Source organism: Grammomys surdaster, unplaced genomic scaffold (assembly GCF_004785775.1).
Source record: "Grammomys surdaster isolate TR1022 unplaced genomic scaffold, NIH_TR_1.0 66, whole genome shotgun sequence".
NCBI classification, from domain to species: Eukaryota; Metazoa; Chordata; class Mammalia; order Rodentia; family Muridae; genus Grammomys; species Grammomys surdaster.
The window spans coordinates 2,409,966-2,426,532 of record NW_021604568.1 but is presented as its reverse complement, the minus strand read 5'-3'; the positions used below and the strand labels follow the sequence as shown (position 1 = coordinate 2,426,532).

The window sequence follows — 16,567 nt, the reverse complement described above, 5'->3', positions numbered from 1 at the left end:
TGTCTCCCAAGCACTGGGATTTTAAGTGGGAGCCATCATGCCCAGCTTATACATTCCTTCTTTAAAAGCCTCCGCCAACCTTATATCTCTGTATGACGTGAAGGTGAGGAGAATATTTAATGTCTTCATTCTTATGTCCCTACACTTGGCTTAACAAGTGGACCAGAGCAAAGTCCCTCCCAAATTTGTTGTAACCAATGCGTGAGCCACACAGCTACATGTCTGGGATGTATCTGGAGGGACATCCCACCAAAGCTGGAGGAGACAGCAGATGATATTTGGCTCAACCTTCTGACCTTGGAAATAAGAGACTTGGCCAGGCCACACAGCAGTGGTGGAAGGACCTTATTGCCCTAGATAGTTCTTCCTACCCTAGCATCCATGCACCTCCCTTTACTTGGGATGCTGGGAACAGCAGAAGCCAGACCATGGTGTTATGGCTAGGCAGATGTTTCTAACCCGAAGCTACTCCTGGAGGATCCAGGGACTGCATCTGGTGAGTAGGCCTCTCTTCTTCCTGCCTACCATCTTTGGGTGGAGGTGGTAATCACCGTTGGTTCCTTCCCCAGGCGCCCTGAAGTCACCATGATGTGGCCCTCACCACCCACCTTCTCTCTGTTCCTGCTACTGCTGCTAAGCCAAGCCCCTTCCAGCAGCCCACAGCCATCAGGCACCAAGAAGCTCAGGCTTGTGGGTCCGGCGGACAGGCCAGAGGAAGGCCGCTTGGAGGTGCTATACCAGGGCCAGTGGGGCACAGTGTGTGATGACGACTTTGCTCTCCAGGAGGCTACAGTGGCCTGCCGACAGCTGGGCTTTGAGTCAGCCTTGACCTGGGCACACAGTGCCAAGTATGGTCAAGGAGAGGGTAAGTGACCAGGACACACTGCAGCACAAGATGCAAGGACACAGGAGCCAGCTTCTTTCTCTTAGGACTGGGCTCATTGAGGCGCCAACAGAACTTTCTAGAAGCCTACCCAACCTTTCATGACCAGGTCAAATGGCCTCTTGAAGGCACTTCCTGGGTTTAGCTGCAGATGACCTCTGCTTTGACCTTCCCATTCTTGCTTGGAATGAGATCACCAGCCTTACCGAGTCTAACTTCTCTGGGCATAGTGATTTGCACGTAGTGAAGACTTAGGAAGTAACTGATGGAAAGAATAGTAGACAGATGGGCTAGTGATCAGTCACTAGTTCTACCTGCCACTTTCCAGAAACAGTTTCTGTGGACCTGACACCAAGAGGGACCAGTGGGCAGGGGAATGGACACCAAGACCCCAGAGAACCAACTGCCTTCCTTTCCTTTGCTCCTCAGTGCTTGACAGTGTAGTGTCCCATCAGAGAGAAAGCAGTCTCTCTCCTCACCCTTGAGCTCATCTTCCCTCCCCCACAGGCCCCATCTGGCTGGACAATGTTCGTTGTTTGGGCACTGAAAAGACCCTAGATCAGTGTGGCTCTAACGGCTGGGGTGTCAGTGACTGCAGACACTCAGAAGATGTTGGGGTGGTATGCCATCCACAGCGCCAGCACGGTTATCACTCTGAGAAGGTCTCCAATGCCCTCGGGCCCCAGGTGAGGCGGCTGTCTAGACCCTGTCTTGAGTTGAGGGCTGGATGGGGCAGATAGCCTCCTGCAGAGTGAACCAGGAGGAAGAAGAAGCCATTCATGGAGAGCCAGTTAGGGGACCAGATGCTGGGCCTGGTGGGACCTGAGAAGCTGGTCCCCATGAAGGAGGTAGACGTGGGACCAAGGGGCTGCTTCAGCCACAAGGCTTGGCCACAATTGCTGCCTCTTCCTAGCACAAACAACCCCAAGCTAAAAACAGCTCAAGCCAAACAACAGTAATGGGCAGGGCAGAGAGCTGCCTCCCACCCTCTGCTTGCCAGGCAGCCTCTGCCTGAGGACAGCTGGCCTTGGCACACTGGATCTGCAATGGACTGCTTTGGGGGCTCCATACAGGTTTATGTTACCCAGGGATGGGGTGGTGGGTCTTGAGGAACCAGGAAAACAGGTTGGTTTCACACAACTGTTCTTGAGCATTTCAGTTCTTTTCAGGGTGGTACAAAGAAGACACCTCCACCCATGCCCAACAAACAGCCTCGTCCTCCAAGGACTCCTGTCCTGTTCTTGGTTTGATAGATCCAAGGAGGGAAAGGTTTGATAGAAACCAAGACTTCGGCTTCCATTTTCCCTATCGCCTTCAGCAAATGCCTCCTGCTCTCTGGGGCTGACAGTAAGGGGCAGGAAGGTGATTCTAAGCCTGGCTTTCTCAGGGAAATATGCAGTGGTCTCCAGAGGCCCAGGCCCCCAGCGATATGACCTATGGTGAGGTGACTCTATGCCTTGTAGGGACGGCGGCTAGAAGAGGTGCGGCTCAAACCCATCCTCGCCAGTGCCAAAAGGCACAGCCCAGTGACTGAGGGGGCTGTGGAGGTACGGTATGAGGGCCACTGGAGGCAGGTGTGTGACCAGGGCTGGACCATGAACAACAGCAGGGTTGTGTGCGGGATGCTGGGCTTCCCCAGCCAGGCACCAGTCAACAGCCACTACTACAGGTAGGAAGGGCACGATTGCCAAGTTTTACTGTGTGTTTATGTGTCTGTGTGTACCTGTGTGTGGGTGCATGTGTACATGCGTGTGTATATGGTGTAAACCTTGAAGGGTTGCACGTGCGTGCGGGCAGTACAAACGTGCATGAGCAGTATAAACCTCGCGGAAGGGTTCGGTGAGATTCTGGAGGGACGCATTTCCGTTCACTTGCCTTCATTGTATACCACTATCAGTTCTTTCTATTGGGTTGGCAAGTATGACGTTTACTTTCTGACCACTCCCAGATGATTCTCAAGACCTTTTAGTTCCTACAGTGTGGCCCGTCCGGGGTGGGGCTTGGCTCCATCAGGAACTAGCTCTGGGCCTTGGTTGGGGTACATGGGCCTCAACCACCCTCTGCTGCAACTCGGTGCTGTCTAGGGAACTCCTGCTCTGACCCAACCTGGACTATAATTGGGTCGCATGCAAGCTAGACCTGGGGTGGGGAGTTTGGGTAAAGGAGACATAAAAATACTCTCAGAAATGTGACCAAGCTGTCACAGAAGATCCCATCAGCCCCATAAACAACCACCACAATCCCAGATGTGTCAGCGACAGCCTCAAGCATTTCTCAAGACAACTTAAGGCACCTCTAAGTCATCAAGGCTGCCCCACCCTTACTGGGCTGCCACGCGTCTGTCTTCTAGGCAGTTGCAAGTCCCTTGCCTCTGGCTTAGAAGACTCTGGTTCTGAATAAAGGACATGGTGGGCAGCCACCATTCTGTGGGGATGAAGGGGACATGGTCCTCTGGATTTTCGATACCTAGTAATTGCAAATCAGGCCCTGCTGACTCAGTAGGACAGCCCCGATGACAGCCTGGATGGCAGTCCTCCCAAACCCCCAATAAAGCTCTCAACTTCCACTGGTCCCAAGTCTCTTCTCTCAGGGATCCCCTAAAGATACCTTCATCTGGACTTAGGGGCTCTGGGGAGGGCAAGAATGAGTTCCTTACTCCATGGCAGCCCCAGTGCAGTGGAGACGTTAGGACGAGCTGAGGGGCCTCGCTTGCCTTCCCTGTAAAGTGGAGGAGCAGCCATCACTCTATGTAGGCTGGACAGCCCATCAGGCTGCTGCACATCTCGGCGTTGAAGTAAGAGCTAGGAAAACGTCTATAAGCTATGAAGTCTGCTATAAATGTCTGAACTGAGGAACTGGGGTGGGGCCAGGGAGAGTTCTCGCACCCCTTCACCCTACCTGTTTTCTCTGTCACAGAAAAGTCTGGAATCTGAAGATGAAGGATCCCAAGTCTAGGTGAGGAGTAGTATGTTAGCAGGCAAAGGGGTATGACATGAAGTGCTCTCCCTCCTCCCATGAAGTGCTCCCCTTCTCCCATGAAGTGCTCCCCCCTCCTCTTATCCCTTTTCCCCTTTTCTTTTCCTTCCCATTTCTCCCCTGAGCTCCCTCATCCTCACTCAAACCCTCCTCCATCCATATTTTCTTGTCTTCCAGGCTCAACAGTCTGACAAAAAAGAATTCTTTCTGGATTCACCGGGTTGACTGTTTGGGGACAGAGCCTCACTTGGCCAAGTGCCAGGTACAGGTGGCTCCAGGAAGGGGCAAGCTTCGGCCAGCCTGTCCAGGCGGCATGCACGCTGTGGTCAGCTGTGTGCCAGGGCCCCACTTTCACCGACAGAAGCCAAAGCCGAAGCGCAAGGAGTCCCGAGCAGAGGTCAGCCCCAGCGTCCTGACCAATCTGCAGGTCCAGGTCCCTCACAGCAGTGCCGTGCCCAGTGGGGTAGAGGAGAGGGGAACCCTATGGGGAGGAGGAGCTGGGTCCTTGGAATTGTTTTTTTTTTAAAGGAGGTCATTTATCATCCTCCCATAGATGGAAAGTTGACACCACTTGCTATGGATAGAAGGCAACCGTGAAAAGAGTAATTAAATTGTAGCTGCAATCCATTGAGGGTGAAGGCATTGAACCTGAGCCTGGTCTTTTGTTTAAAAAAGTAGGTGAGAGAATGCTAGTGAGCCTCGCCCCCAACACACACACACACACACACACACACACTTCACACCCCCACATGCTGGTGAAGAAGCAGAGGTCTAGAAAGGGATAGCTGTGAGAAGCCAAAGGCAGAACTGGAATCTGGGCTTTGCCTCTGGTCAGTGTAACTTACAGGAGCCCCACCCTGAGGTCCACCGCTGAAGCCAGTTCTCCCCTCTTTAGCAGGAGCTGAAAGTGCGCCTGCGCTCTGGGGCTCAGTTGGGTGAGGGCCGTGTGGAAGTGCTCATGAACCGCCAGTGGGGCACAGTCTGTGACCACAGGTGGAACCTCATCTCAGCCAGCGTTGTATGTCGCCAGCTTGGCTTTGGCTCTGCCCGGGAGGCCCTTTTTGGGGCCCAGCTGGGCCAAGGTGAGCGAGGAGATCCCGGGTGTGTACAAGGGCCTGGATGAACCACTAGTTCCCTCCCCAGGGAGAGGAAGTCACAGGAGTGGTTTACAGAGGAGCCTCACACAGTACACTCTTCCCTGCAGGGCTAGGGCCCATCCACCTGAGTGAGGTTCGCTGCAGGGGCTATGAGCGGACCCTTGGTGACTGCCTTGCCCTGGAAGGGTCCCAGAATGGTTGTCAACATGCAAACGACGCTGCTGTAAAGTGCAACATCCCAGATATGGGCTTCCAGAACAAGGTGCGTTTAGATCTGAATGTCCTCTGGCAGGGGTCTAGGCTGGCCTGAAGAGCGCCTTTCTCTCTGTGACTTGGTTCTCCCACATATAGTCCCATGGATGGCAGAGGGCCATGGGGTTTCACTGGTATACACACCGGCCCACACATTCAGGTCTTGAGAAAAGCTGAGATAAAAAAAAGTGCATCAAGCCAGTACTACCAGCAAACAGTGCTGGGGAGTGGCTCTGGGGATGGTAGGCAAGTTGCTGGCATTTTGGAAAATAGTGTTGATTCTCTAATGGGATGACAGTCAATAAGATGGCAGATTCAAATTCCCTTGGCAAACTGAGTCACCATTAATAGTGGTAGAGGCTAGGTAGGAGGAGGGAAAGGTCCAGGGCAGAAGCTCCTGCCACAGACAGATTTTTCTAGCAAGTGGAGATATCACACACTAGCTAATGGTCTAAACTCACATTATAGGAGACAGAGGCGGAGTGTCTGGCAGGTCTCCCTGCTTGCCACCCTGGATCCTCCCCTTACTCGCCTCTGACTATTACAGGTGCGCTTGGCTGGTGGGCGCAACCCCGAAGAGGGAGTAGTGGAGGTGCAAGTGGAGGTGAATGGGGTCCCACGCTGGGGGACTGTATGCAGTGACCACTGGGGGCTCACTGAAGCCATGGTGACCTGTCGGCAACTTGGTCTGGGATTTGCCAACTTTGCTATCAAGGTAGGTCCCAGCCATAGCCTCCTGGGCTGGCAGGACTAGAACCTCTGCCAGAGCCACCGGCCATTCATTCATTTATTCATTCGTTCCACACTTACTCAGGAGTGAAGCTATAGGTTGTCACCAACTGGGTGACGAGCACATCTGAGGGAAGGCTGCTGAAATGTGAGAGAAGGCTGCTGAAATGACCTGGTATATAGTTTCACCTGCGGGAACCATGGATTGAAGCTAGCTAGATATGGAGGAAGAAGAAACAGCTCATGTAAAGGCTCGTGGCCAGCCAGAAAGTTTGACTCGGTCAAGGAAACTTGGAGCCAGGGGGTTGCAGTGTGCTCTCCAGGGAGAGGGCTGCAAACTTCAAGGATAAAGGAGGAAGGAGGCAGGGACAAAATCGCTATCTGTGAGCACCTGACAAACCTGTTGAGCTGTGCAAGGGCAGGCCTAGGCTCTGCCCTGGTTGGGATGAGAGGAGCAGCTGGGAATGGTGAGGGGACACACTACCTGATGTGGGAATGAGGGGTCAGGCTTGTCCCTGCTCAAACTGCAGAGCTGCCTTCTTGGACATGAATGGGACAGTGCCACAGGGCACTGGGGCAATAGGTCACTGGGGCAGTAGGGCACTGGGGCAGTAGGGCACTGGGGAAGTAGGGCATTGCCTCAATTACATAGAAACTCTCAATGTCAGAGGGGTCCAAATGTGATAGGGCTGCCCACTAGGTAGGGCTCTCATCAGGGAAGATTTTAAGGCCTGTGCTGGACTTGTTTGAGGGACAGCTGGATGGAGCCCTCAGAACAACTTGCATTGTGGCACTTCTCAGCTCTGATGGGACACACTGTCTTCCTAGGACACCTGGTACTGGCAAGGGACACCAGAGGCCAAAGAAGTGGTGATGAGTGGAGTTCGCTGCTCAGGCACAGAGATGGCCCTTCAGCAGTGTCAGAGGCATGGGCCTGTGCACTGTTCCCACGGCTCTGGGCGATTCTCGGCTGGCGTTGCGTGCATGAACAGTGAGTAATGGATGGGTAGGTGGCAGGGTCAGGGAGCAGACGTAAGAGCTCCACCACTCTCCAGCTGGGAGGCTGAGCTGTCTGTCACTGCCAGATGCAAAGCCTGTCCTGCCCACCTCCCGAATAGAGTTATTGTGAGAATTGAGAAAAGCACAAGGATCTAGAAGAAGGCTTTGCAACTTGAAGACTGTGAGCAACAGTTTTAAAAGAAACAGAATAGAAAACGTGGCAGTCTATTGTATTTAGCAAGGGTAATGGTTTTTCTCAGAGCTGCATGTGTGCTGAGATACAACACAGAATGAATTTGTTATTGTTTGTGGGGAATACTTTGAGATACACTGTGGAGGACACACAGATGTGAAGCACACCGGAGCCTAAGGCCAAGCTGTGGCGTTTACCCAAAAGACTTGAGGACATGACTGGTTTGTGGCAAGAGTTTGCCCCACAGACCCAGATTCTCAGGGTGGCAGCATCTGTTTGACATTGACCAGCAAGGCCTGAGCCAAGATAATTACATCCAGTCCAAAGGCTGCAGGCTGGCACCAACCCCAGAGGCCACTTGACCTTCTTCTCAGCCACTCTCCAACTTGTCAGGGAGCACTCTGTGTAGCACACCCTGAGGAGAGCCCTGGGCCACCCTTCTTACCCTCCCCTGAAGAGGGACAGGATGTCAGTGGTGCCCTCTGCAACCAGGCCTCACAGCATGCTGGTTGCTTGGCAACCCTGGACTTTAACCATCTCCAGTGCAGCTGTCATAATGCACATTTGGTGCCAACAGACAGGCAGGTAGCTGAGCAGCAGGCTGTCTGTACCCACCTCTCTCTTGACTTGCCTCACATTTCTTGTTTTCCCCCTCATTCTCTCTGCAAGCTCTCCTTTCCTTTAGGAGCTCAGGTCTGTCTCTGGCCATATCCTGGCTCTCTCCAACAGAAGCCACAGGAATCTCAAGTGGGTGTTTAGTGACATAAGAGGCATTGTGTAGCACAGTGCACTCCAAACCCAGCCAGTGAAACAAGCCAGTGTTCCCATCCATTCTCATCGGCACACATACCTAACAGCAGACCTAGACCCCAAATGCCTGTGAGGAAGGCCCCCTTCTTTTGAGGTTATGTGGCAACAGCAATGAATTGCCACATACCAGTACTGATGCCTGAGGGACAGCAATGGTAGAGGCTTCAGAAGAGAGTCCTTAAAGGAGAGGAAAGAGGCTGGACTGACAATGAGACTTAGGCACACTGGATTAAAAAAACTGTTGTTGTTGTTGTTGTTGTTGTTGTTGTTGTTGTGTGTATGTAATTTTTTGGGAGTCAGGTCTCTCCTTCCACTTGGAATTCAAGAGTTGAACTGAAGTCACCAGGTTTGCATAGCATGTACTTCCCCCTGCTGGTCCACCTTGCTGACCTCAGGTTGGGCTTCTGCATGCAGAGGCGTGCACACTGGAGACAGCCTGGATGTCCAAGGGTTGAATACATGGGACACTGTGGAAGTGCGTAGGCTAGAACAGACCATCCAGAGGGAGCAGGGCCCCAAGCTCAGTGGACTGAACAGCACAGTCGAGGGGCAGGCTCCACAACTGAGTCCTTCCATTTTCCCTTCCTGTCCTCTCCCTCCAGCTCAACAGACACTCAGAGACTGAGGCCCAGGGAAAGGCAGAGGCTTGGCTGAAATCACCAAGTTAGGTATTAGCAAAGCCTTAGAGAGGTTTTTTTCTTCACTAAGCTACACAAAGGCCCTTTGTAAAAAAAAAAAAATCATTTTACAAAAGAAAAAGAAATATAGCTTATATCCATTTCCTGTTTACTACAGGCCAGACAATGCTCTAAGCATATTACAGATACTGCTTATTAATATCACCAATATGATTCTCACCTCGTAGATGACAAAATATGAGGCACAAAAACATTACACAGTCACAGTGCTAGGACAGTGAGCTCCAGCTTAGAATGAATGCTGGCTCCAAACTTAACCGTGACAACCGAGCTGCCTCCCAGGTGGAAGCAACAGGCTGCTCCCCGTTCCTGGACTCACATCTTCTCACACAGTTGCCCTTCTTGTGTTCTTTTGGTAGTCTGGGAGCAAGCCTGCGTTTACACTGGAGAACAGGCACTGGCTTCTCAGCCCTGCCTCCCTCCCACATTGTCCTCTGCCCCCAGGTGCTCCAGACCTTGTGATGAATGCCCAGCTGGTACAAGAGACGGCCTACTTGGAGGACCGTCCACTCAGCATGCTGTACTGTGCTCATGAGGAAAATTGCCTCTCCAAGTCTGCTGACCACATGGACTGGCCCTACGGACACCGGCGCTTGCTGCGCTTCTCCTCACAGATCTACAACCTTGGCCGGGCCGACTTCCGCCCCAAGGCTGGGCGTCACAGCTGGATTTGGCACCAGTGCCACAGGTTGGTAACCGCTCACACTTGGCTCAAGAGGATTAGGGACTAAACAGTTAGGTTTCCCCTGGCCTGAGGCAAACTCTTGGTTAAGTCTGCCTTTCTAGTCACTTGGCTGGGCTTGCCCCCAGGAGACAAGGATCCCTAGAGCAACTACCTGTGCCCTGCAATGTCCATCTATCTCCCTTGGATACACCCTTGTGGGTGGTGCTTATGGGGCCAATTGCGCATGATTGCCAGTGGTTGGTCTCTGCTAGCATGGTATTACACACTTTTCCTATATCGGACAGGGTAACCCCTATCAAGTAAAGTGGGGACTCTAGAAATGTGGAAACACAAAACACAGTGCTTGCTCAGCAGAAAAGGTTGGCAGCTTCCTGCAGCAACAAGGCGAAGCAGGGAACGGCAGGGAACCGACTGGTATGGAAGCAGACAGTGAGCATCCTTTCTTACAACGAACCTGCAGACCAGAAAGGAGAGGCAATGCCTGTGACGGAGGCAGAGTGCAAGGGGAAATGTCCTATTTTCTTTCAGGACATAGCTGTGTAGGGAAAGCTGAGAGGAATGGGCAGCGATTTGAGGACTTGGCCTTGCCTGAGTTAATAAGCACCTTTTCCTGTAGCATGCACAGAGCTGTCATTACCACTGGATTGGAAAATATGGTAGCAATTTGGTCCCAGGCTGATGGAGCACAATAAACTCTCTCCCCACCTTCTTCACTACTTAGGCCATCTCTGGGCCAATGTCCCCCCCCCCCCCACCTCTGCCTTGGATCCTGCAGCCAAGGTCCCAGCCTTCTGAAGGCTACCAGGGGCAACTTGTACCTCTTCTACCTGAATTAAGACTCCAAGTTAAGGGGACAACTGTGCCTTGCTGCCTGGCAGGGATGCCAGCAAAGAAGTCTGTGACCATGCTCATCTTGGATTTAGGAGGAAGGGCGGGCACTGACCTGAGATTACAGCTTTCCCCTGTGGGTAATGATGGGCCTCAGCCTTCCCTGCTAACCTCTCCTGATGACCTGCTCCTATTGCTGTAAAGCTGACAGCTCTCCGTCTTCCTCAGGCACTACCACAGCATCGAGGTCTTCACCCATTATGATCTGCTCACGCTCAATGGCTCCAAAGTGGCTGAGGGGCACAAGGCCAGCTTCTGTCTCGAAGATACAAACTGCCCCTCAGGTTCGTGGGTTCCTATTTATGTAGCCTCCTGATGTGCTTGAACGGATTTCTCAAGTACCTTTGGGGCCAAGCTCCCCTCTTCCCTGTCCAATAGCCCCAGGCTCCTGAAGATTCTAGCTTGGCAATAGTGCTCAAGGCAATTCCAAACGTCAATTTCTGGCTTCCAAAAACAGGTGGAAAGTCCTCATTTCCTCTCAATTCCACCACTTTGTACCACCTTAAAAAGGCTTAACACTTTCAGCAGCTCTTGGAGGGCAGGGAATGTGTTTCCTACTTGTACCCCTTAAATGAAAACCAGATCTCCCGAGGACTGGTGGACAGAAGTAGCACAGAGGGGCTAGAATCTCCACCCACAGTTCTTAGGCCAACAGGGACCTTTACTAGAGCATACAAAGTAACAGTCTATGTCACGAATGTTGTTTGCCCAGGCTAAATTCAGCTAGCAAGAATTCTGTACTCAGGCAAGTTTTAACTGAGCCCATGGACTGGGCAGAAGTGCAGAGCTGGTACAGCCAGTTTGATATTAACTGATGAAGTCGGTGAGCGACCACAAAGTCCCTGGGCACGTGTGTCTTCTTGGTGCCATGGTAATTGTGTACTGTCCTTTACAGGAATGCAGCGGCGCTATGCATGTGCCAACTTTGGGGAACAGGGAGTGTCTGTAGGCTGCTGGGACACCTACCGGCATGACATCGATTGCCAGTGGGTGGATATCACAGATGTGGGCCCAGGGGACTATATCTTCCAGGTAAGAATGATTCTCTGGCAGTTGCAGAAGCTCTGGGCACTAAAGAAAACTGTTTTCCCATGGGATCCAACAGACCTATATCCTTTTTAAGAGCTGTGTTGTAGGGGAAGAGCCCAAAGGGGACCTCAAGGCTCTGGGTTTGAGTCCTGATTCAGTGGACACTGGGCAATTCTTAGTCTTCATCTGTACATCTGTGAGGAGGGCCACTGATGCCTACTTCCTGGGGGTGACTAAGGATCAGCAAATCGGGGCTTACAAAGACCATTTTGTAGAATACTAGGCAAGATGTAAAGGACTCCACATGTCAACTCACTCAGCAACGACATCACCCACTTTAATGTTCCCTTCACTGCAGGTGGTTGTGAACCCCACAAACGATGTGGCAGAGTCAGATTTCTCCAACAACATGATACGATGCCGCTGCAAGTATGATGGGCAGCGAGTCTGGCTACACAACTGCCACACAGGTAATGTGGCCATGGTGACACCAGCCTTGTATAGCTGATGGGGCTGGGAAACTTGAAGAGGTATACCCGAGTGTGACTCGTGTGTCTCAGATGGTGTATACAGATGGCTTATGGGTAGGATGACACTGGTCATCAACCTCCCCACCTCCTCCCCACCTAGCAACTACATTCCTTCATGACTGACTGACTAGTCTCCAGTCTCAGAATCTTTCCTGTCCTCTCAAGCCACACCAAGATTTTTTTTTTACCCTGAGTATGGTAGTGCAAGTCTTTAATCCTGGCACTTGGGGAGAGACAGGCAGATCTCTTGTTTGAGGCCAGTACAGCCAGAGCTATGTAGAGGAACCCTGTCTCAACACACACACGCGCGTGTGCGCGCGCGCGCACACACACACACACAGTTTTCCTATCCATACTTGTCCCATTTCCTGTAATTTTCCAGAACTGCTTTCTTCCCAGGAAAAAGTTCTCCTTGATCTCTGCTACAAACAGCAGCAGAGAGGACTGTAGCATCAGACAGGCACGGGAAGGAGGGAGCTGTTTTCTGTATAAAATCCCTCCATCTCACAGTTGAATGGTGCCTGGACCTGCTAAGGTCTATGTATTTAAGGTGTAGGGCAGGGCTGGCCTGTCAATGTGTTTGAAGACCCTATTGATCAACCATATTGATCACATAGGATACAGGAAGTTGGTGCTGTAGAGGATGTACAGGCATATAAACAGAAAACTCGATCTTGGTGAATACCGGCTAAGGGTGTAAAGTAAACTGGGAGCCAGCAAAGAGAGAGTGGATGAGGTATCAGAGGAAGTGGTACTTTAGCAGGGCTTTGAAAGACACAGAGGGAAGACAGAGTATCCTGTGGGCTGTCATCTAACGCTCACCAACCACTCTCTAACCTAAGACAGTGAGGGAAATCTCAATCTGAGTTTTTTTTCTTTTTTAAGATTTCTTTTTTAATTGTGTGTGCATGTGAAGGTATGTGCACAAGTGTTTAAGTGTCCATGGAGCTCAGAGGCACTGGATTCCACTGAACTGGAGTTATGGCCACTGTAAGCCCCACAGTGTGGGGCCCTTAAGAGCAGTGTACATACTGAACTGCTCAGCCATCACTCCAGCCTCAAGGTTTTTTTTAATTAATATTTTCTGTTCTTGGAAACAGGTATGTGCAGTTCAGCTGGCCTTCAACTTGGGCAGTCCTCTGCCTCAGCCTCTGAGTACAGAGATTACTGAGTACAGGCATGTACCAGCATGTCTGGGTAGTTTCCTTTTGTGAAAGTGGACTGAGAGCTTCTAGATCACTGAGGAGCTTTCCAGGGAGGGGGAGGGGCTATGGGAGGCCTGGGTTTTGACAGAAAATCACTCCCTGGTCTCCATCTCTGAAGCAAAGACACTGACAAAATTTCAGTCAAGATGCAAAGTTTGTTTTTATATTTCGCCTGTGGTACTGGGCTCATACATGCAGGGCCTTCCACAGGCTGGGCAGGCACCCTGTCACTGAGCTATATCCCTAGCCTTATTTGTTTTAAAAATAAACTCTGCCAGCAAATGGGAGAAAATGAGAAGGAACGTTTAAGTTTCACATCTGGGTGACTGAGTAGACTGTGCTGACACAGAGCGAAACAAAAAATGTGAGAGGAATGGGGACTTTGCTCATGGAGATGACGGAGCCTTCATAACCAGACTGCTAGGGACCCACAAAGATAGCACCAGAGCCCTTCCACACATGGTAGGACTCACTGCAATGCACCTGAGTTCAGGGATAAAGGAATGGGAAGCTACTGTCCCTGTAAGCTTGCAGGGGAAGGGACATCTAGGGGCCAGGAGACAGCCAGCACCATGACAGAGGATGAAGCTGGATGGAGCGGCAGTCACCGACAATCCTTGCCACTGTAGAGCCTCCTGTTGCTGTTATCAGGGGGAAGCCAGGGGACAAGGCAGGTAGGGAGGCCACACAGAAAGAACCTGGGAAGGGAACAAAGCAGAACCAGTAGAGCCCTTTCCACACAACAGACTGTGTGCCTATGACTGCCCCAATGGAAAGGGGCTGTGGTAGGTTTGTCCACTTAACCATTTTGCTTTGGCCCACAGGAGATTCCTACCGACCCAATGCAGAGCTCTCCCTGGAGCAGGAACAGCGACTCAGGAACAACTTGATCTGAAGCCACTGTTGTACTCCCAGCTCTGCTTACACATCAGATACCTCAGCTTACTGGAGCCACGCCCTTCACAAAGCCCTGACTCACAGAACAAGGGGCGAGTGACAAGGAGCACCTAGAAGCTGCTCAGGAAGCCTTTCAGTGGCCAGATCATCAAGATAGCAGTACTCTCAGGATGGCTTGAGGCCCCTCCAGAGCACCTACGGCCTATAACAGGGTCTTGAGGCTCTGGCCAGCTAAACCTTCTCTTCCTCAAGGAGACTCAATCTTCTCTACAACTTGATGCACAGTTCCCAGTTTCAGGAGCTCTAAGTTCCTCAGGGATGAACTGTGACCAAGGCCCCCAATCTAAGTGGTGCTTTGCAAATGTCTTGGAGGACAAAGGACCAGAGAACACAAGAAGTGGATGGAGCCAGTTCTCTCTGCTATATGCTCCATGCAAAATAACGTGCCGAAGTCACAGCTGGCAGAGAAGCTGGTGAATGGGCCTCGGTATATCCTCTCTTAGAACTCGAATCTCAGGCTCTGAAGCCTCTCCTTGGCATCTTTACCTTTATTCTGTCACACACACACACACACCCACACACACCCACACCCACACCCACACACACACACACACACACACACACACACACACACACACACACACGAGTATTTCTAATACCCCTGAAGCCTCAGGCCTCCTCCATTTCCTGATGGATCAACACCCTAATTACTGGGGCTGGGGGGCAGGTTACACAGAATGACAAGATAGGGCCTTTTCTGCAGAGTAGTGAGAAACCACAAGACAGCTGAGGTCACATAAATTCAGCCTCCAAGGACCTCGGCCAGTGGAGACAGCAGGATGCCCATATCAGGCAGGCAGCAGTCTAGTCTCTTAGAAATCACCTACATTGTAGGGTTAGCCAAAATTTCAGATTTAAACAAGGTTACTTCACCTTAAACAAACTTGAGAAGAAATAGGTCAATCAAGCCCCTCTGCAGGAACATGAACACAGGCCTGGTAGAGTCAGGAACAGAAGACTGAGCTAACAAGAAGCAAGAACACTTAAGTTAGTCCAGGACCAAACCTGGGAAAGGCCACCATCCACAGGTGAGGTGGCTGTGCTCTACTCTTGCTCAGGTGGTGTAAGACCTGGGTTCTTCTTGGGCATGTCTGGACCTTTTCTCCACTGACATACACAGATGATCCTTCTAGGTCTTACAATGCCAATAAAGGCTGCTCACTATGGGCTGCTGCAAAGACCCGACCAGCTGAGCTTCCGTAGCGTCCAGTGCATTGCACTCTGCCCTCTTCCCTCCAGAGCTGGGTGATGCACACAACACATTCCTTGGGACAGCCCACCCTGTCCCAAGGGTGCATCTCGAGTCACTCACTAACCTACTTTGAAGTTACACTGCTCAAGGTCAAAACTGAACCTTGGGTCAGGAAGGCTGAGAGGTGAAAGGGAGGAATGAGAAGGTGCAACCAAAGACTGTAGACTTTAAATAGAGGCTAAAAGTCAAAATAAATGGTAGCAGACAGAACTGATTTACAGTATTCTCCCCACAATACAAGAGATACTCTGATAGTCAAGACATGTTTTGGGGTATATTCTGTGAGCACAGAGTGCCTTTTCCTGTCTCCTCCGTTCTGTCATCTTCTTCATCTAGCACAGGAAGCCTAACAGTTGGTATAACAGTTTAAGTAAACAAGGGAAGGACTGATTTCCTGTTGGATCCAGCAAACAGTGACATTATACTCACACATGAAGCTAATGGTCTAAAAAGAATGTGCAGCCAGCCAGGGGAGGGGTGGGGTGGGGTGGTGAGTGATGACTGGATTTGGGCAGGGAGGTTACCCTCACCTTCTTGTTGGATCTAGTTTCCAAGAGGCCAGAAAAAGCAGGCCAGGCAGCCAGCCACCAGCACTGGTCTCAGCTTTCTGGCCCACATCACACGACTGGTAGGTGCAGCCAGTTCTAATTCCTGGAAAAAGCTATACAAGGGCTGTGCTGTTGAACTTCTGAGTTGAAAGGGAAAGACATGGGCAGGTTGGTGGCTGGCCTGACATAACTAGATGAGGAATGTTAACGAAATACCAACCGCCAAATTCCAGACAGAACCAAAAACCTCAGAAGACTTTTCACCTTGGCACCCTGTGTGCCTCAGAAAAGGGCTAGGAAGCTCTCCTCAGAAGCTAATGCTACAAAGACTTTCACACTATGAAGAGAAAACTAGACTCCACAGGGATGTTAACTTTCTACTAGAAATTCTACACAACCCTGAGATTTGGATGTTTACCATACACAAAACATATATGCAGAGTGGCACACATGAGACATCGTCCCCCATAGCTAACACTTATGACACAGCAGTCGCCCTGTTAAACAGTGCTCCTTATTTTAGAGGTCCGTTCCATGAGACAGTAGCAGCTACACGGTGTTCTCCCATTAACTCCTCTTATAAAAGTTCGGTTTAAATATAACCAAGGATTTGATTCTGCATGGACAAGCTTGGGCCATGGCTGGGACTTCATACCAGTGACCAGTACACAGCATCCCCAGCTACTGGAATAATGTAAGCAAAAAGCACATTTTCAATTAGAAATAAAACAGCAATGTCCCATAACTTTCAAATGTTGACTTAAAAAATCGTTCTCTAAGTAAGATAGGTTGCTAGAACACTATTGTGAGAATGAAAGAGTTGGTTTTGGAAATTA

The 16,567-nt window shown here is 50.9% G+C and overlaps 1 protein-coding gene across 2 annotated transcripts; it reads left to right on the top strand.

Annotated features, from left to right (window-relative positions):
* Positions 1–585: 585 nt before the first annotated feature.
* Loxl4 (lysyl oxidase like 4) lies at positions 586–15,442 on the top strand. Of its 2 annotated transcripts, none has more exons than XM_028773937.1 (14): positions 586–865; positions 1,391–1,569; positions 2,347–2,552; positions 3,800–3,838; positions 4,037–4,256; positions 4,758–4,941; positions 5,064–5,218; positions 5,756–5,923; positions 6,766–6,928; positions 9,082–9,325; positions 10,379–10,494; positions 11,106–11,242; positions 11,598–11,709; positions 13,799–15,442. In XM_028773937.1, the coding sequence occupies exons 1-14, from the start codon at positions 586–588 to the stop codon at positions 13,867–13,869; spliced, it is 2,274 nt and encodes a 757-aa protein (XP_028629770.1). In that variant the 3' UTR covers positions 13,870–15,442. The 2 variants fall into 2 exon arrangements, with proteins under 2 accessions (XP_028629770.1, XP_028629762.1); XM_028773929.1 differs by having other exon boundaries at positions 4,755–4,941.
* Positions 15,443–16,567: the final 1,125 nt, after the last annotated feature.

Excerpts from the sequence above, each read along its gene's own strand:
- Loxl4 (XM_028773929.1), top strand. The coding sequence starts at position 586 with ATGATGTGGCCCTCACCACCCACCTTCTCTCTGTTCCTGCTACTGCTG. Across the intron at positions 4,942-5,063 it reads TGGGGCCCAGCTGGGCCAAG|GGCTAGGGCCCATCCACCTG; the intron begins GTGAGCGAGGAG and ends TCTTCCCTGCAG. Across the intron at positions 6,929-9,081 it reads TGGCGTTGCGTGCATGAACA|GTGCTCCAGACCTTGTGATG; the intron begins GTGAGTAATGGA and ends CTCTGCCCCCAG.